This window comes from Pavona decussata, unplaced genomic scaffold, assembly GCF_977016875.1.
Source record: "Pavona decussata unplaced genomic scaffold, jaPavDecu1.1 SCAFFOLD_113, whole genome shotgun sequence".
Taxonomy (NCBI): Eukaryota; Metazoa; Cnidaria; class Anthozoa; order Scleractinia; family Agariciidae; genus Pavona; species Pavona decussata.
Genome location: NW_028145527.1, coordinates 103,268 through 114,182, shown reverse-complemented (window position 1 = coordinate 114,182; position 10,915 = coordinate 103,268). Strand labels below are relative to the sequence as shown.

The 10,915-nt window shown below is 38.0% G+C and overlaps 1 protein-coding gene across 1 annotated transcript in view; it reads left to right on the top strand.

Moving 5' to 3' along the window:
- Window positions 1-258: 258 nt before the first annotated feature.
- The window catches only part of LOC146470564 (putative ATP-dependent RNA helicase DDX43), a 25,693-nt gene continuing 15,036 nt past the window's right edge, over window positions 259-10,915 (top strand). Inside the window, exons 1-9 of the mRNA XM_085121739.1 lie at window positions 259-856; window positions 1,520-1,575; window positions 3,494-3,626; window positions 5,786-5,819; window positions 6,342-6,427; window positions 7,337-7,418; window positions 7,953-8,056; window positions 8,590-8,645; window positions 9,316-9,369. Coding sequence (XP_084977865.1) covers window positions 391-856; window positions 1,520-1,575; window positions 3,494-3,626; window positions 5,786-5,819; window positions 6,342-6,427; window positions 7,337-7,418; window positions 7,953-8,056; window positions 8,590-8,645; window positions 9,316-9,369 — 1,071 coding nt within the window. The 5' untranslated portion in view covers window positions 259-390. The remainder of the gene's footprint in view (window positions 857-1,519; window positions 1,576-3,493; window positions 3,627-5,785; window positions 5,820-6,341; window positions 6,428-7,336; window positions 7,419-7,952; window positions 8,057-8,589; window positions 8,646-9,315; window positions 9,370-10,915) is intronic.

The following is a 10,915-nucleotide window of genomic DNA, read 5'->3' as shown; positions in this document are numbered from 1 at the left end:
TTAGCGCTTGGAGCAAGAGCATCGTTTTCGTGCGATAGCAGCCAATGATAGAAGCAGGCGTGTGTTTCTCGGAAGCCCTGATAACTATTTAAAAGAATTAATCCCTGAAAACTACTCTGGGCGAACAGTGTTCTTCAATAGTGGTTAATTATAATATTTATTGATTTTTTAAAAATAAATATTAAAAATTTTAAGGATTTCGGACGTCTTTCGGACCTGTCATGTCAAGAAGCCGCATGCGAGAGACTGGGTCTCATATTTCCCACGATCCATAGGGTGCTTACAAAACAGACATGGCGGGTTGTCGGCAAGCGTGAATCGTTGAGTAACAATTTATTTCAGCCAAACCTCGAACGCTCGCAGCTCCAAAGAAGACCATTTTCTGCGAAAATGAGCGATTGGGAAGAAGATGACGAGGTTTCAACCAGCACTTCTCAGAATGCTTACATTCCACCAAGTGGGGGAGGATGGTTTGACAGGACCGGAGACGAAAATTTTTCTGACAGTCCGAGTAGAAGGCCTGGATTTGGACGCGGACGAGGAAATCGCTTCGGCAGCGATGACAACAACAGCCCAGCAAACAGGAATACCTTTCACAAGGATGGGAAGTCTCGTGGTTTTGGTCGAACGGAGGGAGGATTTGGACGCGAAAACAGAGACTCGAAGTTCACACGTGGTGATAACTCGCGTAGCTGGAGAGGTGGCGAAACCGAGGAATCAAACGATGCCGGCAACTGGAGGGACAGAGGATCTAGAGATAATTCAAGAGGATTTGAACGTGCTCGTGGAGGTCAAGGAAGGGAGAGAAATTCCATTCAGATGATGGTGCCGTCAGACGATGTTCGCTACATTATTGGTTAGTGTTGAAATAGAAATCGGGATTTGTCCATTTCATTCGTACCAAAATGCACTTGCCTCCCCTCCCCCCTTTCAATCCGAATTCAGAATGATTGTTTAAGTCTCTTCCCCTACGAGGCATATTTTCATTCCATTGTTTCTTTTTTTTTTTTTTATCCCAAAAGGTAGGTTTATATTTTCAAATTGCAGAAAGTTACATTTTAATTTGGCATGGATGTGACTAAATAACAATATCATCTAGTTTCTCATTCTATTGATCCTGGTGGGAGGGGGGTTGGGGTTCCTATAATACCCTACATACAATACCCTATATTATATATAATACACATGTATAATTTATCATATGCAATACCCTATATAATTCCCTATGTACGGAGAGGCTTTGCCTGAAGGGGGTACCTTTGCCAGGCTCAATGCAACATGTGGCAAAAACTTTAATTGCGATAGCTGTGCCTTTGGCTGGGTTTGATTCCCATCAAGGACACATATGTATTCTTTTTCCTATGTTTGTGATATCTAGCCTGCGTCGCAGGCAGTCTATACAATCCCTGATATATTGAGTTCTAAACCTAGTTCTCTATAGGTCTCGAGTGACAAGTCCAGCTGCAACGCAGGCTAGTGATATCTTGAACATATTTATTAGGAATATCTTTAATTTTAGGAAAGGGTGGTCAAAAGATACGAGAAATGCAAGAACAAAGTGGAGCCTATATAAAGGTATGAATAACAAAATTAGTATGCATGCATACGCTACCCCCTGAAAATGTGCTAGAAGCTGGACTCTTTCCCTGTTGTCAGGGTTCGTGCTACTCCTTGAAGTCCTTGAAAAGCCCTGGAATTTAATTTTAGATTTTATAGGGACAAAGTCACGTTTGTGACCGTGCTGACCTGGACACTAGTTTTGTCAATTTTGGAAAACGTCCACCTCAACCCGAAATCAAAAGTATGCGTTGAATACATCTAGAAATCCGCTTCAATCTTCCCAGTGTTTTATTGGATTTTCAATTTTTTACTGGAAACCTGTTTCTGAGTATGCTTTTTCTCATCCTATGGTATTATTTTATCATATTTGGTTAAAAACAGTATGGAAGCTTTTTTGAAGTTGCTCTTGACCAATGACAAGACAAAGAAAACTTGCTCTGAGTACTCCTTGAAAACTCAGGTTTTAGTGCTTGAATACTCCTTGAATTTTATGTCCAAAAACCAGCACGGACTATGTGTTGTACTTGAGTATTGCTGCTCAGTTTACACTTCACCCTCTTTGTCCATCTCAACTTTCATCTTTAACCAGGACCTAGTTTTTCAAAGCACAGCTAAACTAACTCAGGGTTAGGATGAACTTCGATTCGAGTTTCATTATTAGTGATAAGATTTTTCAAAGAGATTTTTGCCAGCGTTCAGTTAAAAACTAATGTTTTAGAGATTTGTGAATCTTAGCTTAAGATTAGATTTGAAATACATTCATTAATTTTTTTAATGGGCAAGATAAAACCTTGATTGACTTTTAATAGTGGGCTATTATCAACAAGATGCCCCTCTAATGGCATTACACGGAATGCTTAATGTAGCCCCAATTATTCCCCATTGTATGTTTCGCAGATATTTAAAAACTATCCTCCCTTGGCAATTGAAATAATTGTCTGAATGGTTTTATTCAGATATATTGCGTGATACTTATCGTTGTGTTACTAGGAATCATACCAGAAATAACTATGCAATAACATCATGACCCCGCTGAACTGGTCTGGCCTCCTCTAGCTCTAATCCTTCGCGTTGATCATTCGATCTGTTTTTTAAAGGGGAGTTTCTTTGCTGTGAACTCTCCCAATTTCCACCGTTTCAACTGTCGAGTACTACCTACATGTAGAAGTTATTATTTCGATTTACTGCTTGAAAAAGGTTTGTTTTCTCTCTGAAAACGGCAGATCAAAGTCTTTAATTCATACATGTGGCCGCCATTGAACAAAAACAACTTTTCGAAATGATGACTTGCTTTGACGTCACACAGGTAGAGATAAGTGGGTCCCCTCCCTTGTGATATACGCGCCGATAATAGATTTTGATTAGGCTGATTTTGTTCAAGACAATCAGAACAATAAATCCCTTCTGGGAGAGGGTAGAATTTAATCAAGGTTTAATGAATAAATCAAATAATGATTTGACGTCACACAGGAAGTGATGAGTGGGTCCCCTCTCTCGTGATATGTGCCTGAAAAATAGATTTTGATTGGGCCGCTTCTGTTGAAGACAATCAGAAAAATACATCCCCACTACGGGAGGACATATTTTAATGCATAAATTAATGTGCACATTTGTGTATACAATGAAGAAAAAAAAGATACCCAACCAAAACCTAGACACGTCATGCCCTGCGGGCATTCCGTGTAATTAGCTTTCTAAGAACCCAGCATAGCAGGTCAGGGTTTCATTAATCTTTGTGGTTGGAGTGGGTTCTTAATCGTGAATAGACAGGCACTACTTGTTTATTTGTTTTGTTAGACTGGCTTTAAATATCTCCAAAAGCAGATACAATGTTCAGGGTGCAGGTAAATGAGTGCTAGACTAAGTACATTGGCACAATATTTTTTTTTTATATAATAATATTATTGTAAATTTTGTTTTTGCATTTATTCAGGTGAAGAGTGATGATGCCACTAATTCAGAAACGCCAGTTTTAATTTCTGGCAGTGAGGATGCAATAAAGAAAGCTAAAGAACTGATTGAACAAATTGTCAACCCAGAGTCATCACTTGCAACCAACATGGGAGGTAATTAAGTACTGAAAGCAGAGTTTTCTTTGTTGCTCTACTGTAATGTGCTCTTCAGCTATAGAGGAGCAAAGTTTTTGCGAAGAATAGATGAAGATCTAGAAGCTCTACAGATGTTTCAATGAGGTTCTGGCTAGAACCTTTGCAGATTTTTCAATGAAGATCTGACTAGAACCTCTGCAGATTTTTTAATGAAGATCTGACTAGAACCTCTGCAGATGTTTTGATGAAGATCAAAAACCTCTCATGTTTCTCCTTCCACCTTGCGCCTAGAATGAACAAGAAACCCATCATTTGGAAGATGATTATTATTGGAAGTCTTTATGTATAATGTGGTGGACTCTTTAGATGGGGATGTTAATGCTGTGGTTCAAATTTATCCTTTTTTTAAATTTTATCTTCCTATTGTTCTTGGGTACATGGTAATGTATGATAATGAGTTTGAAACAATGAAAAATAAAATTTAAACCAAGATAAAAATAATTGAACCGCAACAATAATACTTATGATTTCCTAATTAATGTAAATTACTGTATTGATTTTTTATAATCTTGGGCCTGGCTCAAACTTTGTCTTTAACCTTGTCAAACACAGGGTTGTCGCTAAGCGCCGGCTGCCGGCGAAATTCGCCGGCTGGGAAAGAGGTCATCGCCGGCTGAATTTTGGGTGGCAAACACTCGGTTCAAAGGGCAATGAACAGTTCTTTAGTTACCCACTAGTAATTATTCGATTTAGAATAATATATTTTAAGTGAAAAGGTTGAATAAACTCCTGACTACCTTGAGTGTCTTGAGTATCGATGCCATAAATTAATTGAAATAAAGTCTTGTTTTGAGAACTTGTTTACCGTGTCCTCTTTCCGTCTTCTGCGTCCGCCATCTTGTCAACACGAAGCTTGGTAGCCCCCGCATTCAAGGCGTTGTGAAAGATTGGGAACGAGTTTGTTACCAGGTATTTGTGTCAGATCGGAGAAAGAAGAAGCCTTTCTCTGTCGCATGACAGAGAAAAAAAAAACATGAAGGAACTTCTTCGTAATGTTTTAATACAGCTTTTAATCGCTTAAATTTTATTGTTTATAACATGTGTATGCTCATGAATAGCAAGAAGAATTGGGCAAACGGAGGAACAACTGAACAAACCAGAAACCAAAAACCAGAAACGTAAATGGTCCGCCGAGTGCTCGCCGGTGAAAACGAACGAACGAGAAACCGAGTGAGTGAACGAACCCGCGAAACTGGATGAACAGTTGAACGACCGAGTGGACAGCTCTTTTGTTTGCAGTTCTAAGCGTTTATAAGAATCGATTTTCTGATAGTCTAGCGCAAACTTAAAAGCACTTATCTTTTCGGAACGAATGGGAAGCGTTGTAGCTTTTGTTCTCATTACTTTAATGTTAAGAACTTAAGTAAATATTGAAAATCTTACGCACGTATTTTCATTTTTAATGTTAGAGTATACACAGCATTCATGAAAAACGGGTTTTAGTTAGATTAGATTAGCTGTAGTTAGGTTTTGAATTTTGTTTAGGAGAGTTAGGTTATTTCTAATTTTTATACTCCTGATGGATTTTACCGTGTTTAAATAAAGAACTATTCTTCTAGTAAGCTCACCAAAAAGAGAATTAAGAAAACAGCATAGATTGACGAAAGTAAAACAAAGCACTGTCTGCTCAGAAGGTCTGTCATTCTCCTTAGGGGCATAGTGAACAGACCTGGTAGAGAGTTCAAGGAACGCCAAACAACGAAAACCACACGAAGGAAATATGGAAACGTCAAAGCGAGGGAGAAAATGTTGAATAAATTCATGGTGAATCTCTGTACCACACGTTTCAAACTGCGGCACCACAGCTGACCTTCTCTTTAATGGTTGTTTCTTTTGGCATTAAAAAGCCCCTAGATTTCACCTGAGTGCACCAAATTGAATTAAAATTTTCAAAATTTCCTGAGGAAGGCCCCCCCATACCCCCCTAATGGGAGGGGGCGACCCCCTCCCATAACTACCCCTCCGTCGGCTCCGCCGACGGCAGAAGGCACTTCGCACCCTCTTTAGCCGGCTCAATTTCTCAGCTAACCGACAGACAAATTTCTTAGCTACAACCCTGCAAACAAAGAAATGTGATGATTCAAGATTCACACAGTGGTACATTTTTTATCCTATAGGTCTGTCCATGGAAAATGGTGGCACCCATGAAAGGTGTGTTTTCTCTAATGTGCAGTTACAGAAAAAATCCATACCCACCCCATGGAAGGTCATTGGAAATTCCTGGGTGGGGGGGAGGGGAGATCTTAAAAGCCAAGCTTTTAGAAGAAAAGTATGAAGCTAAACTGGGGGGAGGGGGGTGCAAAACAAAAAACCTTCTGTGGGAGGAGTATGGATATTGTCTGGTACTGCACAATCAACCTATATACTATATACTCTCATAAAAAAGTTACAGGTACTATCTTTCTTGAACTACATATACCTACATGTTTGTGAAATCATGTTTAAATTTTCATTTAAAGTGGGTTTTGGTATAATGTTGTTTGTAACTCTCATGTTAGGAACTGTTGGTGTCTTTGGAGGTTTAAGATTTGGAGAGTTTTGTTACTTTGTTTGAAGCTTCAATTCTGAAGAGAAAATTTTAAGTATCTTTCATTATTATTACTGTTAAAGTATCTGTCTGTAGCAACAGCTTTAGTTTATTAATTAAATTAATTTTTGTCTGTTGTGCTTTAGCCACCAACCCCCTCCTCCTCCTAAAGCCATTCCATGGGCAAAGCTACGTGCAGAGAAAGATGAACGAGAAGCAGCACGATGGGCAGGTAAAATGAATTGAAATTATTAATTATTGTTCTTTTAGTCCAATACTAAGGTGTAGCTACTGTTCTGACCATGTAGGATATAATCACTACTTGTGAAACCTTTTCAAGTGTAATCCATAGGGCTACAGATATAGTTATAAGAATCACTATGGATGTTTCATGAGTTGAACTCCCATGAGGGGGAAGACCACTTGTGGTCACAGAAGTTCAACTCATGAATCATCCACAATGGTTCTTGTGACTACTCTGTAGCCCTTTTTGAATTAATTAATAAAAAAAAAAGCACAATATGATTTTATAATGGGTCAAGGGGAGGAAGCTTGGACAACAAAAACAGAAGGCTATAACAGGAGGTTGGATAACAGGCTGAGATTTGAATTTAGAATTTTATGATACAAGACCAGCTAACAAAGGGTTGGGAGGTATAGTTGAAGGAGTTGGACATTAATCTGGGAAAGGACTTGGGAACTTCTTCTCTTTCTTCCCTTGAAAATACGTTAGACATCATGTACTCCACCAATATATTTTTCTCTGTTAAGTGTGTTTTTTTTAAAATACTCTGAAATGAGAAAACTATAATGATACAAAAGTTTGCCAGAAATTTTTACTTTCAAGTTTGTTTTCTGGAAAATGTTTAATTGGTAACTAGTTTATTTTATTCCATAATAATTAGTTATTTTAACTATTTTGGACCAAAGGGGTGTTGTTGTTGTTGTTGTTTTTTTTTTTGCCTTATAAGTTGTGTATTTTTACTGCACATGGGGTGGAAATAACCACTTTGCAAATTTAGCCGAATATTGGAAAACCTCTGGAAACGGCTGGTGATCAATGGGTTAAATTGTATCGAATCTTTTTTTCTTTCCGTTGCACACTTGCAATGTCAGTATATTTTTTGTTCATTATGTTCAGACCTTCCTCCTATCAAGAAAGTCTTCTATAGAGAGCAACCTGCAGTTGCAAATATGGATGAAGAGGAGGTAGAGAAATTCAGGTACCTGTACACTTTGTGCTCACCAATTAAATTATGCAATTCATGTGCACTTCCATGTATTGTTTGTTACAGACTTTTAATGAGTTCTAAAATGTATCTGGGTAAATTTTAAGGTCGTGAATCTGCCTTGACATCCTGCGAAGCTTGCAAACACAAAGATGAATTTTGTTTTCTTTGACACAAGTTATTTGACCATAATGGCAGCAAACAGTTGAACATGTATGCTTCTCCATGTTGTGTGATCTACAATGTATTAAATTTCTATTTCATCCAACGTACTTAATTGGCTAAGGTCACTATTTCTTCACAGGTGTCCTTTGTACAGATAGTTTTCTCTTGGTTAAGCTTCCTTGTAAATTTTAAGAAGTTGTCTCAATAATAAAGCAACATTGTTCCACTCAATACCACTTGGTGTTATCATACATGAATGCATAGCCAACTGATTGCCCCACCCGTGTTCCATAGTTGTTAGCTACATGTAATGGATGTACAAAGTACTTCATGTCTTGACTGCATATTATATTGCATGTATAGGTTTGACAACAACAAGATCATTGTGGAAAACTATGGAGAGTCTGTTCAAGACAGAGCTATTCCCAATCCCATAAGAACATTCAAGGAAGCTTATGTTGATTACCGTAAGTCCCCAGCGTCTTACATTTATTCATTTAGTTCCTTGTCAAGTACAATTTAACTAAGTGTGCATAACTGGGTGAGAATGGCGTTGAAAGCATTTGCGCTATAGTTGGGATGCTGCCTGTTATTAGACTTAAGAAGTTCATTTTAATTTCAAATTTTCTCTCATAAAATTATTTACAGGTTTGCTCTGACTTTGAGTTTTGTTTTTAACAAATTAAACCTGTATTAAAAACATTTGTCTGATTAAATCCACAATTTTGAAAATGTTTTCAAATCCACTTGCATGATAGAATCAACTGGTAAGAGTAAATGCCTGCTCTTTTTGATTGCCACTACAGTAGTGCGACACACAAGACAGTGTAACTTACATTTATTATTGGCTTTGCAATCACTTACATGTATCCAGTCAGAGTTCACTTGTGGTTTGATTACAGGTTTTCTGGCTGCTACATGTATTTTTGTTCTGTGATAGTGAACAACCATTTCTTTTAATTTTGCTTTTAATTAATTTTTTGAATTTTGGAATTTGCAGCTGAGATAATGGACGAGATCAACAAAGCTGGATTTGAAAGACCATCGCCAATTCAGGTACTTTTGACTGGTTTGATGTTGCATGTAGGTGTAATTTGGTCTTCCCTGGGAAATGAATTTATTTACAGTAATATACAATTTAAAGTAAACATTTCTTATTGTTTGCGAATTCATAACCACAAATATGCATTATTGTGAGCTACACTCGCAGTTAATTAACAACTGCACTACAACTTGGCTCATAAGGCATTGCCTTCTAAGCCTTACAGGTGTGTATGTTGTGGTTCAAATTTAATTTTTTGGTTTAAAAAATTTCAAACCAGTTTGATTTTTATTTTTCTTTGTCTCGGATTATGGTGATGAATACTGCACAAAGGGAAATAGAAATGAAACTAGAACTTTTGAAAAATTTTAAACCAAAAAAATTTTTAAACCGCAACATATACATGTAGTGTGATGTGAATAAATATACCATGCAATATCAAAATTTCCTATTGGATGATTCCGGTAAATGCCCCTTTGTTATATACATGTTTGTAGGGCAGTCACTCAACATCAGCTCTCAGAGTTGAAGAACACAAGACTTAGCTTTCTTTGCACATGCATGTGTGACTTGTCATGCTATGAATAAACTCTTTTAATGAGATTAAACAGTCTTAAAACTGCCAAATCAAATATGTCTTATGATTTTTGAAGCAAACTATTTTGTGTGCTTTTGTAATTGCAGTGCCAGTCATGGCCTGTCATCATGTCCGGGATGGATCTGATTGGCATTGCTCAGGTATACTTTTTGTACAAGTTACTATGACATATAACAGCTTTAGTATGCGTGCAGTGCCCCAGATTCATGTTTGCCGATCTGGCCTCAGTTGATCAAAAAGCAGATAACTTTATCCGGTGGAGAAATCGCTATCCAGGGGAGAAAATGTACTCCAACCAATACAGTTTATGCGCTGGATAGCAACTTATCTGCTAGATTAAGTTATCTGCTCTTTGAACAACTGGGGCCTGACCTGAAGCTGGATATGTAAAGCGGTCAGTGTAAAATGCAGACTGCAGACTGGGGGTAAAATGCAGACTCGGGGTAAAATGCAGGCTGAACACTGCAGACCAGGGGTAAAATGCAAACTAAATTAAAATTTATTTTTGTTCAGTTGGGCAAGTTGTATCCCGGAAAGTATTCATTCATTTTAAACCGTGAGAACTGTTTTCATTTTGGTCCGTCTTTTACTTCAATGTTAAAATTTGTGGAAATTGTAGCCAATTTACCTGCAGATTCCACAGATTCACTGGACAAGGAAGAGCCGGCCACATCGGTGGAACAAACAAAAGAAGCCTTTGAGAAAACTTTCATGACGGCAATGACGTCACTTGCAAACCGAATGCTTTGACGTGAACTTGATTTTCCAACCGAAAAGACAGGGTCCAGAAGAGTTCAATTTGAGTTCAATTCAATCGAAGACCACTGAGTTTATTTTGCGTTATGATTGCGTTACACAAAATATTTACTGCCGGCCAAATTACTGTGGGCTTGGAATTTGCGCCCGGGAGCCGGTGATTGCGGTTTGTGAAGTAAAAAAACAACATGGCGAACGAACGTGGGGGCCGATCAAAGGATATTAATTTTATGACAGTTTTATGGCAAAAAGGACTTGTGAGGTCGCGACCCAGTCCTCGAGTGTTTTAACTTTAAAAAGATAGTCTCAGTCTTTATAATTTAGTCTGCATTTTACCCCGAGTCTGCATTTTACCCCCAGTCTGCAGTCTGCAGTCTCCATTTTACACTGACCGATTTGTAAAGCAATAGACTTCAGCTCAAATCCTCTTTTCTCCTACTCTGATGAAGGCATCTTCTTAGGGGTCGTATCCATGGAGACCTCCTAAGTTAACAGGTTTTGTAAGTATTGTTTCTTCAAAAGCGAAGAAAGAATATTTAGGGTAAATATTAAGTTAAGAGGCCTTTGTGAATCTGGCCCCCAGGTTATAAGACTACAGACACCAACAGCAGTTTTTTAAGCTGTCTAGAGTCCATAACTGTACAAAAAACATCCAAATTCTAATATACTTCTATTAGGACACTTAGGATTTCACCTACATGTACTGACTGAAAAGTTAGAAACACCTTGTACAATATAACAAATGGCACCACAGGAAAGTACTGCTCAGTAGCTTGTTCGGGTGAATGGTCACACTTTAGGATTCCATCCATTGACTCTAAAGTTAGAACCACTCTGCATTATGGCAGGTCTGTCTCTGAATGTGAATTGTTTGATGGAATATTCTGTCTTGGATGATCACAAAAGATCAACTGCAAAGTCTGTTGTGTT